Source organism: Helianthus annuus, chromosome 3 (assembly GCF_002127325.2).
Source record: "Helianthus annuus cultivar XRQ/B chromosome 3, HanXRQr2.0-SUNRISE, whole genome shotgun sequence".
Taxonomy (NCBI): domain Eukaryota; kingdom Viridiplantae; phylum Streptophyta; class Magnoliopsida; order Asterales; family Asteraceae; genus Helianthus; species Helianthus annuus.
In genome coordinates, this window is record NC_035435.2 from 42506740 (window position 1) to 42523048 (window position 16309).

Here is a 16309-nt window from a genome sequence, read left to right on the forward strand (position 1 = left end):
GCAAAAAAAAGGCCTTTAGATCTAACGTATGTTAGTGGATGGGTAATAATGAACTTGCCTAACATGTGTTACCTGATAGACGTTTGTGATGTTGTTCCTTTTGTCCAAATGAGTGAAGTCTATCAAAAGAGTGGTATTGCTGGACTCGGTTTGGTTTGTGATTTAGCATAAAAACTTCCCTTTATTTATCTCCTTTTGAACTTGCATGAAAACAGCATTTGTGTAAATGGCGAACGCGTGCTGTTCTATCGCTAAATCAGTATTGCCCTTGAACACCGTGGATGAGGTTTTGTACTCCGATACACGTTGCCGATAGCGTTGGCTGTCTACCCTATTTTCAAAGCACATCATAAATTGTATAAGGGTGTTTGCGCTTGTTGAGTTGACCTTGAAGGCAGCGTTAGAGCTTTCGCAGCGTGAAGTGGTCTTCATCAAGCAACACATTGGCAGTTTCCTGAAGTAGGCTGGTACCCAAAGATGTTTGATGTTGTACATGTTGTTCAACCAAGTGTGGTCTTGTAGGCCAAATGTTTCTAGGAGGTCATTCCAGTGGGACTCAAAAGTTTCTAGTTTGATATAAACATTCCAAACCAACCGGTGAATGCAGGACTGAACATCAGTGTTATCAAGAACGTCCACAGAGATCTGGTAAATTTAGGAGTTACTAACACATGTTAGATTAAAAAGTTTAAAAAGACATATAAGTCTGTGATGATGAATAACACATGTTAAAGGCTAACAATTTAACCTAACCTTGGAGGGTAGTTTTTTCATTATATGCCACATGCATAGATGGTGGCGTGATTCGGTAAAGATCATAGGAACAGCTTGAAGCATGGATGGGTCTTGATCACTCAGCACGAGAGTTGGTTGAGTACCGTGTGCCTTCAAGAAAGCCTTAAGAAACCACACATAAGATTCAATGGACTCGGTTGATATCAAACCAGCACCAAATGTAACACATTGGAAATGATGATCCACACCCGTGAATGGCACAAAAACTATCTTGTACCTATTAATAAAAATGGATTTGAGGTTAACAAAATGTAACACTTTTTTGCTTAGGTTTGTATACTTGGATATCAGGCCTAACACATGTTAAGGGGGAACTAACCTGTTAGTGCTGTAAGTCGCGTCAAAGGCGAGGACATCGCCAAAAGCTTTGTAGTTTAGCTTTGAAATCTCATCAGCCCAGAATACAGAAGACAACTTTCCATTTGATACAGTGTAATCAAAATAGAAGTTGGGTAGGTTGTCAAAGCGCTCACGCAAGCGCTCGATGAAAACTTGTGCGTCGCGTTCACCAATAAAAATTCGCAACTGGTGTCTAAAGTTTTTAAAATCCACCGGAGTCCCATTGACATTGTGATGCCCCCCTTTAAAGCTACAAGACATCTATAAGCTCTCATGGGTCCGATACGGTTTAGACTCATATTGTGAATGAATTGTTTAGTGGAGAATGACAGCTTCCGTGATATCTTGCGAAGATCACGGTTGTAATTCTCAACAAGTTCATGATTATGAATATCACTGAAACTCATAAATGTGTATGCATCATTAGAGATTGAGACTAGAATGCTTGCCTTACAGTTACACCATGTGAAGTTGGTTCTCCTAGGCTTTACAGAAGATTCATCTATGTGTCAAAAGTCCTCTTGGGTTGTGGTTTCCCGTATTTTGGGCATTGAAGATACTTGTGTGTGGGAATTCCATTCCAGACTTTAGTTTGCCCTTTTTTAACAGAAAAACTAGCTTCAAAAGCATAAAGTTCATACATGGAAAGAACAGCCTCAAATGTTGGATAAGATTTCCCACACACTGGTATGAACTTATCAGCGACGGTAGGAATCCAGTAACGGGTTCCCTGAGGGGTATCAAAAAGGAAGTATGGATGCGCTGGCCCTGCATCAGAAAACGAAAAGGTTAGGAATCTGGTATATGGCAGGACAAAAGGTTAGAACTCTGGTATATGAGAATAAATTTGCTCCCATGGAAAATAAACAACCGTCTAAAGGGCCGCGAGATGATTCAGCAAACACAGAAGGGCCCTGAGATGATCCAGAACCAGCACCCGACATGTTAGCGTAGCCAGAATCTTGGGATGCTACATGTGAACATTATGCAATATGTTAGAACTAGGGCATATCTGGGGAAGAAAAATCAAAACCAGTGTATAGAAAAACAAACCTTGATCATCATCCATAACCTCGTCAGAATGGAAAGCGCTGTTGATGAACTTGTTGGAGATCAGAACATCGGGTGATCTAACAGGGACTTCAGATGATAGAGAACCATCAACAGGCATGTAAGTATATACAGAAGCTTCGAATGGAACAGGTGAACATTGCCATGCAGTATATTTGGATTATTCGATTAAAAAATTGTAAAATACAAAAAAAACATATATTCGAGAGAGTTAAGTTAGATAAAGAGACAAACCTTGAGCATTTAATTCCTCATCAGTATGGAAGTCACTGCTAAGGAACCTGTTGGGGAAACTTCGGACCGGCGACATTAACTCGGAGGTTGGTGGATTTGTCTCCATTGTCATTAATGGAGAAAGGATAATTTGGAGAAGAAGATGATAATGGTTTTATGGTTTTTCTGTTAAAGCATATATAAAATGAAATATTGTAAAAGAAATATGGGGGTGGGTGATTTGTACAATTGAGATGATGGGCATTAAATGATCATGTCAATTCAAATTGGGAAAATATCTTGGGTTGGGTAAATTACTGATATAACCTTGCAAGCAAAAGAGAAGAGGACTATGGGCAACGTGGATATGGGCAACGTGGATAAATGTAGGCCACATGTAGAGTTTGCTAAGTTTTCTAAAAAAATGGGGTTTCTTGCAGAGCATTATCATATATATATATATATATATATATATATATATATATATATATATATATATATATATATATATATATATATATATATATACGCTAAACCTCTCGAAAACTAAGTATTTCCAAGACTTAGTAATTATCATTGAGATTAAATGGAACTTAACAAGTATATCTTATTCGTTTTCCATTAATATACAACTTACCATCGAATCGTTCAGTTAGCGATTCAGTAGAGCTCGGTTACACGTAATTTAGCTACATCGTCTTATTAGAAACTTATAAGTTATTCCTTGTTAGGAATGTTATAGATTGCATGCTAGCGAGTCACGTCTTGGAAACGACATTACGGAATCATATTAAGCTAGCTTTGCACAAGGATATCAAGGTGAGTTCATAACCCCACTTTTTAAGGTTTTACATTTTTATAAATGTTTTTGGGGTGGAAAGACATGCAAATTTTGCAAAAGCATATAAGGTTTTCGATGAACATAAATTACATATTTCTAAACCATGCTACAAACAAGTTTTAACCAACACAAATGGTTTGTGAATTTCAATAAACTCAAATGGTTTACGAAAAGTTTATGCTATTATACCAGTTTTTCAAAACACATGCGTATTTTCAAAACGTGCATACGAACAACGGGAGAAACCAGAGAGTTCATGTCCCCTCTTTTAAACGTTTCCTTGTTTTCTAAAATTTTGGGGAAAATACATGTTCAAATGGTATGTTAAACTAAGGGATGATACATTAGATCATGTGCGGATAGGGGATACGTAAGCACCATTAATCTAAGTTTAGACCAAGGAGCAAGAGGTTAGATCTATCGGGTTTTGGCAGCCTCACTCTTGGTCCACATTGACCCACACGAAAGAGTGCTTTTGTGTCACAGTCAAAGGGTAATCTACGTATAAATCTCCTAGGTTTAGATGTTTCCTATGTCGTCACACATGTTAATGTCCTAGCTAAACATTAGCGATCTCGATTTCCTTACATTTTACATCTTATCATACATCTTATTTTTACAATAACATACTACTTTTCATACAAATACATCTTACATTTTACAAGTGTGCAACTCATTACAATACATCTCATAGGCTCATGCGGGCATGTTGTCATTGTCATATGCGGACAGTGACGGTTACACAAGTTTTACAAACACAAAATTTTACAAATACAAAGTTTTACAAATATAATGTGTTACGCATACGAAGTTGCACATGTTAAAATGGTAACACGAGCTGATATCCTCTAAATCTATTACTTGCAAAGAGGCCAAGAGTCTCGCACTAGCCAAAAAACATGATTGAATCTTGCAACATCTAACCTATAGATTAGGCAGCACATGCAAACTAAAATTATTCAATATTACCAAGTGCCAATCAACAAAGCTAGTCATGCAGTTGTTCATCACCTGAGCCACTGAACCTCAAATAGAAAACAAAAAAGAATGAACTTTTGGTCATGGTTAAGATAGTGATCAACCTAACGCACAACAGATGAATATCAAATAGATGAACAATGATAGCCCACTTGTAAAGAAACCTTTCACAGTTTTCTTCGGTTTTAAAGCTTGGCCTGCAAGGTTTGGCAATGTTTTGCTGTATATGCCACCTACACAATGAATGTTTAGCCTTGGGAAACACGATTGCACATGCTTTCATTAGGGCGCGATCTCTATCCGTTACTATTACACGGGGTTCCATAACACTGTCTAATGAGTCTTTCAACCTCTGTAGAACCCACGTGAAGTTTTCCTGTTTCTCGTTGTTCATGAACGCATGAGCAATGCAAACCGACATCATCGTGGATGTAACACCGATAATCTGAACTAGCGGCATTTTGTACCAATTCGTCTTGTAGGCGGAGTCTATAACCATTACGCGTGAGAAGGCGCGCCACAACATGTTCGAGTCCGGGTGGGTGCAGAAAACATCCTCGACCCGTTCGCCGTTTTCAGATGTTCTATGGTAGAAAACAAACCCAACCTTCTCGAACTGGTCGAAAAGTATCTGCATTGGAGTCTCGCCAACTTATTCCATTCGACCCAATTTGGCCCGAGCGTTGTATATGGTGTTTCTTGTTGAGACATTATGGGGGTTCTGTTCTTTAATAGCAGCAAGAATGTCTCGTCATTTTATGTTCTGATACGTAAGTTGCTCCACCGTCCTCTCTTCCGCTGGAGTCAGCCTCATTAGGGACGGATGACCCTTTGGATACAGAAATGGTTCGTGGTTATGTTTAGCTACGCCAACCCTTAGATCCCAATAACGTAACCTCTTTTTGTATGTCCCGATCAGTTGGAACTTGCAACCGGTTTTCCTGGTCCCGCTGCATCTGACCGTAGCTGTTGAGTTGTGCTATCCGGCACAATCGCACGTAAGCCAAATTTTTAACGGCTGACCGCTTGGGGGTTTATCGTAGATGGTGCGTTTGGTGACAATGGCGTAGCCATTTTCACGTCCGACTTCTCTACACCACTCCACCAATTCATCCATGCTAGCGAATTTCTAACGAAAACACTTATATGTGTGAATTAATGACTAACTCTAGTGAATAGGATTAGGGGTGTGAATCTCTGACACGGTCTGAAAACCCGACACGAACCTAACACGAAATTCGCGGGTTTGGGTTTAGTCTAATCGGGTTGACCCATTTAACCAACTTATATTTTATTTTATTTTTCAAAATGTATTTTTATATTATAAGTTAAATTAGTTGGGTATGTTATGCGAAAACTACTGTTTAAAAGAGAACTTAACATAAGATTTTTTAAATAAAATGTAATTATTTTTTATACAGTCATATTTTTTGTTATAAAATTTAATTTTAATATATTAATATGCAAAAGAAAATAAAAATTTCGGGTCAAACGGGTCATCTTTGGGTTAACCCGCGAGTTGTGTTCGGGTTAGTGTAAATTTTTTGGCTCGGGTCGGGTTGGACCTATCAACCCGCAAACACGACCCGTTTAGCACTCCTAAATAGGATGCAATGTATTATAGTTTTTGGATGATCTAAAATTTTAATAAAAACAACATCAAATGTAAAAACAATAAAATAGTTAACGTACAACAAATAAACGTATAATTAAATGTTATACCTGATTGTTTTGAAACTCACTAGGTTCCTGGTCAGCCTTTGGACCCTCGGACGGTCCACCACTTATGGAAGGAGAATGAAACTACCGATCGGCGGTCCACCACTAATAGGAGGGGATTCAAAACTAACGGGTGTTGCGATGGATAATAACCAGCATAATTAGGCTGAAAGGCATCCAAACTCCAAGTATCCTGACCTGCATCAGACATAAGATTGAGATCGAACGGAGCATTCATATCAAACACACCCGGATTGTTATCTTGATTTTTATCATAACTCCCCTGATTCGACTCGTTACCAAACAAACCTAAAAAGTCACGCCAATACGACATTGATAACGTAAGTAGTTAGAATACAGAGAGATATAGAAGAAACGAATAGAAGTTGCATGAAAATGAATGAAATTAATGTCGTTTATATAAAGATTTTTTACGGAATATTACATCGTTTCAAATGATTAACATGCGAATCGAGGAATCTAATGTCAAATCATATAACTCGCACGAATATCGAGGAATCTAACGTCTAATCACATAACTTGCACGAGAATCGAGGAACATAATATCGAATCAGAGAATCTTACGTGATTCATTGTATACGGGCCGTATACGTCTATACGACCCGTATAAAAGTATCGTATAATAGATATACGACCACACTAGAATTTTATTCTAACATGGTGTATACGGGCCGTATAAGGTTATACGGCCAGTATAGAATAAAATGAACTGAGCCTTTGTCGGTTCATCTTATTCTATACGGGCCGTATAACCTTATACGGGCCATATACACCATGTTAGAATAAGATTTTACCATGTAGAAATATTAGGACCCCTCAACCCGTGTTGACCCATTGATACCTTCTTTATTTTTTTAATTAACCCATTTCAACACTTTGACTTAAATTACTTTACCTAAACCCACCCATAGTATCTTATAATTAACCAAAATGACCCATATAGAAGAGTTTGGCTCAGAACTAGCGCCCTAAATCTAAATCTAACATATTAGAGATAAGGAAGATTGGTAGCTTTGGAGGAACAGTCTAGATGAAGAATATTGTGTTCAACATGTGAAGATGGCGGTAAACCAATAGGATAATCCAAACCAACAGTTTTCGAGTTTTCATTGGAATAGTTGGGCCATTCCGAAGATAAACCTGTTTGTTTAGAGAGCTAACTTAAATAAAAGTTTTCATATATTTAATTAATGTAGTGGATATAAATGTAATTTCACTGTCATTATTTAATATAATATGTAATTTCTTTTATGTTTTTATTTTAATTTTAGACTTATGATTTGTATAATTTAACTAGTTATTTTCCACCGGCGCGTTGCGGCGGGACCCAATGACTACAAAAGGCGTGTCAGCAACGGCAAACAGATACCGAGTATCAAAACATAAATAAAATGACGTGGTAAGGATAGTCACTCCGTCATAATAAACGATTTTAAATAACCTAATATATAATAATAGGACCCACACGTCCTACACGTTGGAAATTCGGTTGTTTTCAGTTCAGTTATTACGGTGCTAACACGTTAAAATATGGATGAGCTCGGTACCGGTAACGGCAGCGAAAGTACCAATCCGGAAAATCATCGAAATTAGGTACCTGCACCGAAAATGCTCGGTACAATACGGTATGGTATTTGAAGGTAAAAATCAATAAATACAGGTATGGTGCTAGACCGGTGTCGAACCGAAAGTAACGATTCTGAAAACGCCAAAAGGTGGGTACCAAATTGGTACCGAAAATGATTTGGTATAGTAAATTTGGTACCGATATGATACCGGTTCGTTTACAGGATTTGATACGATTTGCTCATCAATATTCTAAATATCCAAGTTAATTTTACATGCTATAATTCGTTCATTACAGAAAAAGACAAAAAAAAAATAAGTTGTTGTGTAAATAAAACCTCATTCAAACGAAATACAGTTTACTTACTGTGTATATGAAAAGTAATCTAAACGGTGCAATTACTTGCATTGATGCGTTGCTACAGGATTTGATGGTACCGAAACTACCGTTATTGAAATCCCCAAAAGTGGGTACCGGTACCAAATAAACCTAGTATGGTACGGTTCGGTACTGGTCGGTACTGGTACGGCACCGGTATTTGAGGGTAAAAACTGGTGAATACCTGTGCAGAACCGGTACCGAAAATACACCAGTTTGGTAAATTTGAGACCGGTACCTGTACCCGATACCATTTGCTCATCTTTTCTAATTCTAATTTTAATTTAATATAATAATAAACACTTAATACTTGCATTGATGCGTTGCTACAGGATTTGATGAGCTCGGTACCAACCGGTACCGAAAATACCGTTACCGAAATCCCCAAAAGTGGGTACCGGTACCGAATATACCTAGTATGGTATAGTTCGGTACTGGTACGGCACCGGTATTTGAGGGTAAAAACCGGTGAATACCTGTGCAGAACCGGTACCGAAAATACACCGGTTTGGTAAATTTGAGACCAGTACCTGTACCCGATAGCATTTGCTCATCTCTTACATTCTAATTTTAAATAATTCTAATTCTAATTTTAATTTAATATAATAATAAACACTGTTCATTCACTTTAAATTTTATCATATATTAATAATAATAATAATAATAATAATAATTGTATTTCCTGTGTAATACAGGAGTTATAACCTAGTAACTACAACAAATAATAAATTCGGCATACATGCGCTCTCAAGCTCCATGTTCAAAATGTGTATCGCTTAAAACGAACTGTAACAAACCAAGTATGTAAGAAACTTTGTTCAAAATATTATCACTTGATCATTTCATGTTACATTTTCTTATATCAACTTTCTTCAGATTATTTTCCTGTATGCAGTTGACCCTTATTTTGATTTTTAAAATTTAGGGTCGCTGGGTAGGTGCGAAGTGTGGTGGTTGTTTATTACTTATTGCTAGTGTACTTTGTTTTTAACATATAAATGGACACGAGCATTGTCCATAAATATTAAATACTTTGTTCTTCATTTACCACCTAAACTTGAAGTCTAAATCTCCAATTTCCAAACATGAAGAACCATGAAGGAGGAGACACCACAGTTGAGTCAACTAGACCAGCGGCAACTCCTCGGAGAATCATCTTGTTTCCCCTACCGGTCCAAGGTCATATCGGTCCCATGCTTCAGCTAGCAAGCATTCTTCATACCCAAGGTTTTAAAATAATTATCATACACCCTGAATCATACTCTCCCAATCATTCAGACTATCCTCACTTCACCTTCAAGCCCATTGTCGACGGGTTTTCCGAGATTGGAAAGCACATTCCGGAGAAACCGGATCCTAGCTTTTTCATTACGTACCTTAATGAACATTGTGCAGATTCATTTACTGATTGTCTTGCTGGTTTGCTGGCTGAACCCGGTGAGCCACCGGTGGCCTGTTTAATCACAGATGCTGAATACTACTTCACGCAGGAGGTCGCCGACTCGCTGAAGGTCCCTAGAGTGGTGAACTGGGCTTGCAACATTGTTGTCCTTCTTGTTTATAATGATTTATCTTATTTCTATGAAAAGGGTTACTTCAACCTCACAATGAAAGGTATACTCTTCTTCCCGATTACAAAAAAAGTTGACATTTCAAAACACTAGAGGGGTAGAAGATCTAAATCGAAATCAGCTTCCTAAAAGCATGAATCAAGCCGAGTTTAAACGATTCTGAGACCAAGTTTGAGGCTAAAACTAAGCTTGTTTAATAAACGAGTCTGAGCTTCATTTATCGAGCTTGAGTAGGCTCATGATCCTTTACGAGCCTATTATTTATATAGCTTTTATTTAAGGTATTAGATATTTTTTTTACAAAATAATATATATGTATAAAATTACGATAAAAATAACTAGATCATTTATGTTATGCTATATATTCAATTTATCAATAAAGATTTATAAGCCCATGTGTACTGATCACCTCTCATAACCCCTTTTACACCAACATAACCCCCATAGAGCCCCATCACATATGTGTGTGAGAAACCAAAAAAAATAACCCCGCTATCACCATCACGCCCTTCATGGATGGAGCCCCATAACGCCCGGGGGTCGGTGTTTTGGTTGCTATGGGGCTTTATAGACCAAGATGGTGCCTGGTCACGAGCCACTACACATGACCTAATATAATTACAAATATATATAACTAGTGGGATTACACCGCGCTTCGCTGCGGGAATTCACTCGGTATTGGTTTGATTCATTATGAAAACAACACTTGCTATTACAATCGAAAAAAAGAGTCCAAATGCTCAAAAGAATATTGAGAAATCGAGTAAAAATCAAGTGTGAATCGATCATAATTATGCAATTGAGATTGTTGTTGTAACGGAAATGAATATTATGAGTGATTTAGTGTAACAAAATTGTTAGTAGTGATTATCATCTACCAATATGTTACAGCTTAATATTATAATTCAAAGTTAAACATAACTAAAACTATTTAAACAAAATACTAATAAAGTTTGATGACATGCGCTAGTATGCAATTTAAGTTTAACTAAAATAAAAAAAAATGAATATACTAGAATTTTGCAATTTTAAACATTATCTCTTCACGTGGTGGCCTTGTATAATTTACACCATCCCTTGCACAGCTCTTGGTCCCAAAATAAATTGGTCCCAAAATAAATATCAATACATTTTACTGGCTTTGAAAATAATTTAAAGAAATCAACCACCGACATAGCATAATTATAGGTTATATAATATAATGATTATTGAATGAAAATAATTATATGAATTAGTGCCACTTGTAGGTTAAAATAACCTAGAAACAGGAACTAATGATAAGCTGTTTCAAGAATTGTTAATTATATAGAATAGAATAGAATAGAATAGAATTTATTTAATAGAGTTATTGGAATATAAGGAATCAGCCGAGCTTAAGCTTTAGAATAGAACTGGAGCATTAGAAATAGAGTTCAAAACACTATTATTTAATATGTAAAAACATTCAATATGTTTTGATGCATGCTATTGCTATCAGATTCAGAATACGAAGAGCCAGTGCCGAAATATCCTTCTTTGAAAGTAAAAGATGTCATACAAACATCAAGAAACCCGAATGGTATGGTGAGATTTGTAACCAAAGTGATGAAACAAGTAAAGGCCTCATCTGGAATAATTTGGAATTCCTTCAAAGAACCCGAAGAGGATTTAATGCAAACTCTTAGCCACGATTTTCCTATTCCAAGGTTCACTTTAGGCCCACTTCAAACGTATTTGCCACCATCGACCTCAAACAACATGTTTGAACAAGATCGAACCTTTTTCTCATGGCTGGATGCTCAACCCCCCATGTCTGTGATATACGTAAGTTTCGGGAGCGTTGCAAGCATATCTGAGTCAGAATTTCAAGAAGTGGCTTATGGGTTGGCAAACATTGATTTTCCTTTCTTGTGGGTGGTCCGACCAGGTGTGGTTAAAGGTTCAGATTGGCTCGAGTCATTGCCTGAGAAGTTTCTCGAAGAAGTGGGTGGTAGGGGACGGATAGTGAAATGGTGTCCTCAAAAAGAAGTGCTAGCACATGAGGCAATAGGATGTTTTTGGACGCATAATGGATGGAATTCAACATTGGAAAGTGTATGTGAAGGAGTTCCTATGATTTGTTCACCCTGTGATGTCGGGCAACCATTAGTTGCACGATACGTGTGTGATGTTTGGAAGATCGGTATTTTGTTGGAGGATGGTCTTCAAAGGGAGGGAATCAAGCGAGCGGTGAAAAGGCTAATGATAGATAAAGAAGGTGAAGAGATACGTGAGCGAATCAATCGGTTGAAGGAGGAGGTAAAAATCTCTTTTGATGAAGGTGAATCATCACATCGGTCTCTAAAGAGTTTGGTTGATTACATTTCATCGTTTTAGCTTCACTACTTGAAGTATTCTAGGTTGAAACTTCATATAAATTAAGATAAGTTGCTTTCAAGTAGCAAATCTCATCAACATAAGCTTGTTGCTATGTAGCAAATATCAATGGGTAAATAAAGCTTTGGATAAATTACATTTTTCGTCCTTTATGTTTGTATCGAATTGCAATGGATGTCCTTTAACTTCAATAATTACAGTCACAGTCCTTTATTTGTAAAATTTATTACACTTTACGTCCTTTAGCACTAACCAGGTTAAGATTTCCAGTTAAGTATAACATGTGCCTTGCACATAAGGGTAGATTAGTAATTTTACCTATTATATTTAAAATATCTTATTTATCCTTTCATTTTCACAGCCATATAAACCTTATCCTTTTTATCCCTCTTCTCTCTCATGTTTCTCCCTGTAAAACAACCAGCTACCACCACCCTTGGTGGCGGAGCCACGACGGCAGCACCAACTAGGCAACTACCACCACCATCCCAACCTCCGGTACCCACCCAAGACCAATAAACAACAACGGTTTCCTCCATGAATCGGCGGTGCTCGATTGACGACCTTTGAAGATTCCGAGAAGGTGAGTGATTGCAGATACGTTTGCAAGGTCTGTTTCCCCGATCTACTTCTCGGATTTATAGATCTATGATTCGTTAGCTTTTCGTTCGATCGGAATGTTGTTTTTCAGTGAGTATTTAATCTAATTTGGTTGAAATGTTGAATCAAATTTTGGTAATTTACGATGAGTTTTATAAAATGTTGAATCAATTTTTGATAATTTACAGAACAAAAGTCAATGTCAATCAGATTTATGGATCTAGGGCTCGTTGTTTTTTAATTGGATGTTGTTATGAAATCGTAATTAAATGTAATCTACATTTTGATTGTGGGGAGTTTGATGTGATTTCATGATCTAGCTCTCTTCTTATACAGTTATTTATATGTTTTGATTCAACGTATTTAGATGATATTTTGATTTTGCTTTTAAAGTATTGCTTTGTAGTTTATAGGGTGGTTGTGTTATTTACCAACCATAGTGAAATTGGTTTAATGATTTGTAATTAGAGTGGTGGTGGTGATGAAACGTCACTGATTTGCAGGTGTTCGGTAGTGAATCTATGGTGGTTGTTCAACTGATTTGCAGGCCTAGGGTTTCAATTTTAAAGATTGAAGATGCTAACAAATAAACTGGGTTAAATAATTAAAGGGCAGGAGATATATATTATTGTTTTTATTATTCTATAATTTAAATAGATTGGAGTAAAAAGACATAACTGCCCTCATGTGCAAGGTACATGTCATACTTAACTGGAAATTTTAATCTGGTTAGTGCTAAAGGACGTAGAGTGTAACGAGTTTTACAAATAAAGGACTGTGACTGTAATTATTGAAGTTAAAGGACATGCATTGCAATCTGATACAAACATAAAGGACGAAAAGCGTAATTTACCCTAAAGCTTATCAACGCCAGCTATTTTATAAACACATTGGTCAATGTAAAATCGTAAAGTACAATCACCTAATGTCTTGTAACTTTCTTTTCTTATGTTATTCTTTCGTTATTGTTATATCCATGGTTGCAAAAATCGTTATACGTTCCCTAGTCGGTTGACCGGGGAATAGCGAGTGCTCGGCCTAGGCAGGAAGTATTCGGGGATTACTCGGACATGTTAAATTATAAAGAATTTTGTTTTGTGAAATTAAATATATGCCAAATAACATAAATTTTACTAATATTTAAACAAAATACATGAAAATGATATTCATTCTTTATCACGTTTGGCGTAGAAATTATGTTTTATTTTTTTAAGTCAAACTTAGCCCGAGTTAACCAACTAGATCCAATTCTAACCGAGTTTGACTGCATTTGATCGACTCCGAGTAATTAGCCGGAGTTGAAGAAAGTCTCATCGGGAGCCTACTTTGTAGTGACTATTCGGGGAGTACTTGGTCTTGGAGACCTTGTTTTACAACCATGGTTATTTTACAAATGTTCTTATTGTCAGGCCACTGTTTTGTGAAGTCTATTAAACTTTATGGTTATTTTATGGGAAAATCTTATAAAAATGTAACTAAGTTTGACAATTGTCCCAATTAAATTATTCAAACTTTCTTTGTCTCTCTAAAATAACTAAACTTTAAATCCCTTATCTCTGTTTGTAAGGAAGGCTTTACAAGTAAATGCTTACTATATAACTAATTTTATTTTTTACGAGCATATAACTAATTTTTAATATATTTATACTTATACTTTTATATGTATTAATCAGTTATTACAAGAGAAAAGTGCCCGGGTAGTTCTTGTGATCTTCATTTTCACCTATAGTCACTACACTTCTAAAATTACAGCTATAGTCTCAAACTTTTGTACATACGTTCTCCGATAGTCCTTGAAGCAGATGGGGGTTAGTTTTCTCAGTTAAGTTGGTGTGAAATGACTATAATACCCTTACAGTTAAATTAATATTTAAAAAATTAAAAAGAGCTATAATTTATGTGGGACCCACCACTTACCCACCAAGTTCATTTTCCTCATTCTTCACCACCAACATCTCCACCTTTCACCACTACCACCATCCACCTTTCACCACCGTACCCCACCCTTCACTACGAACTGCCGCCACCCCATTATTCTGGCGACCACTTCAACTTCCCCTTTCTTCTTTATGTGGATCTAGAAACACATTCTATTTCTATAAATAAAAAAACAGAAAACCGACCTGCACCTTTTTACAGTAGATCCATGAATCAAAGGAAGACCCACATAAAGTGGATTGTTACAAATTCATACCCATTTGAAAATCGAGTTTGCACCGATAATTAGAAAAACAAGAATAAGGTATTTTTTTAGACAAAAAAAGCTTTTAAATCTAAATGTTAAAACCTTCTTCATTTGGTAAAAACACCTGAAAGTGTGACTGTTGAAGTTCTACCTCTGGTTGCATGTTCTCATCTCTAACATGTCCAAGTCCTGATTATACCATAAATCATAAACTTGTATAGTCATGGGTTTCAACACACCAACAAAACAAAAAGAAAATACAAATCGGTTGCCTGGTTGTGCAAGATATTAAAAATGTGAAAAAACTTCAAATAAGTTGATCCAAAACAATTTTTGATTCCTAAAAAGAGAAGAACAGGAACCAAAAAAAGCCATGATTGTCTCCTAAAAAAAAGAAGAACAGATTTTTGATTTATTCACATACCTTAGGAAGATGAAGACTGGTGGAAGTAAACCGCCGGTGATTCATCGCCGATGAAGTTGTTCCGGAATACACGGCTAGGAGAGTAAGCCTGAAGATCAAACACGAAGTCATGTGGGTCGGCCATGAAAGATAGAATAAAGGAATGGAGGAAGAAACAGTGAGGGTTTGTGAGGAAGAAAGGAATGGAGGATGAAGGAGGAAGAAATGAATGAAAGATCTGTAATATATATATTTTAGAGTAAACTGCAATTTTACCCTCTGGGGTTTAGGCCAATTGGCACTCTGACCCCCTCTAACGAAATAATTGCAATTTTACCCCCCAACGTTGATGTTCTGTCGCAATTTTACCCGCTGCCGTCAGTCAACAATTATTTGACTGTTATAGGTAGGGGTATTTTGGTAATCTTACCCCATATTTATTATTATTATTATTTATAAAATCAAATTATCATCATCATCTTCAAATAACCAGATCCATCATCATCATCTTCTAATTACCCAGATCCATCATCATCCTCTTCAAATAACCTAGATCCATCATCATCATCTTCAAATAACCCAGATACTTCTACGATTCTTCTTCTCTAGTCACTTAAATTAAACATTCTAGCTTGATTAAGGATCGTTTAACAAATCAATGGCGAACTCAACAGATCCCCTTAATCTGTTTCTCAGCCAAAACAGAAGTACAATCATGAATTATTAACTTGAAATCGATCTTTTACAAAATTTGGAGAGCTGACCTGCTTGATTGCTTCCTGATCTTCAGGGGAAGCTTCAGCACCACGATCAAGAGGAGCAATGGCGTCAAGAAGCTCCTGTTTAATGGAGCTTGCAAAGAACACTTAAAACCAATAAAAAACCGCCACAGCCACTTCCATCGGCTTAATTCCATGGCCTTATCCACTCCCTCAACCACCGTAACCACTCCTCCTCACCACCTCCCACAACTCTTCCACCCTCACTCCTCCCTCTCCGGTGTAAGTTTTCCGGCAAAACCTAGCACCGGCGGGCAGCAGCTGACACTAACACAATCACCCATCTTAAAATGGAGAGCCAATGTTTCTTTTTTCTCAGGCTTGTTGAACAAAACTAAGGATGCAAGCTCCATTAAACAGGAGCTTCTTGACGCCATTGCTCCAAATTGTTGTGTGTTTTTGGGGCATCTTCTGTATCTATTTCATATTTGGATTGTATGTTAGATTCCCCTATCCCCTTATATCATACATTTAGACCTCATGTGAGAAGGGTT

At 36.8% G+C, this 16309-nt stretch overlaps 2 protein-coding genes across 2 annotated transcripts; one reads left to right on the plus strand and one right to left on the minus strand.

Annotated features, from left to right (window-relative positions):
* Positions 1 to 735: 735 nt before the first annotated feature.
* LOC110932371 (protein FAR1-RELATED SEQUENCE 5-like) lies at positions 736 to 1884 on the minus strand. Its single transcript, XM_022175712.2, has 2 exons — positions 1115 to 1884; positions 736 to 1012 (listed from the first exon to the last, which is right to left on the minus strand). The coding sequence occupies exons 1-2, from the start codon at positions 1393 to 1395 to the stop codon at positions 736 to 738; spliced, it is 558 nt and encodes a 185-aa protein (XP_022031404.1). The 5' UTR covers positions 1396 to 1884.
* Positions 1885 to 8947: 7063 nt separating this feature from the next.
* LOC110930323 (UDP-glycosyltransferase 76G1) lies at positions 8948 to 12629 on the plus strand. Its single transcript, XM_022173617.2, has 2 exons — positions 8948 to 9536; positions 10971 to 12629. Exons 1-2 carry the CDS (start codon positions 9008 to 9010, stop codon positions 11846 to 11848), a joined length of 1407 nt encoding a protein of 468 aa, XP_022029309.1. The 5' UTR covers positions 8948 to 9007; the 3' UTR covers positions 11849 to 12629.
* The last annotated feature ends 3680 nt before the right edge of the window (positions 12630 to 16309 follow it).

What these genes read in the sequence shown, in the direction of transcription:
- LOC110932371 (XM_022175712.2), bottom strand. Translation starts at nt 1,395, where the DNA reads ATGTCTTGTAGCTTTAAAGGGGGGCATCACAATGTCAATGGGACTCCG. An exon ending in GCGACTTACAGCACTAACAG is followed by an intron (nt 1,013 to 1,114) that starts GTTAGTTCCCCC and finishes TTTTATTAATAG; the next exon opens with GTACAAGATAGTTTTTGTGC.
- LOC110930323 (XM_022173617.2), top strand. Translation starts at nt 9,008, where the DNA reads ATGAAGAACCATGAAGGAGGAGACACCACAGTTGAGTCAACTAGACCA. An exon ending in CTTCAACCTCACAATGAAAG is followed by an intron (nt 9,537 to 10,970) that starts GTATACTCTTCT and finishes TATTGCTATCAG; the next exon opens with ATTCAGAATACGAAGAGCCA.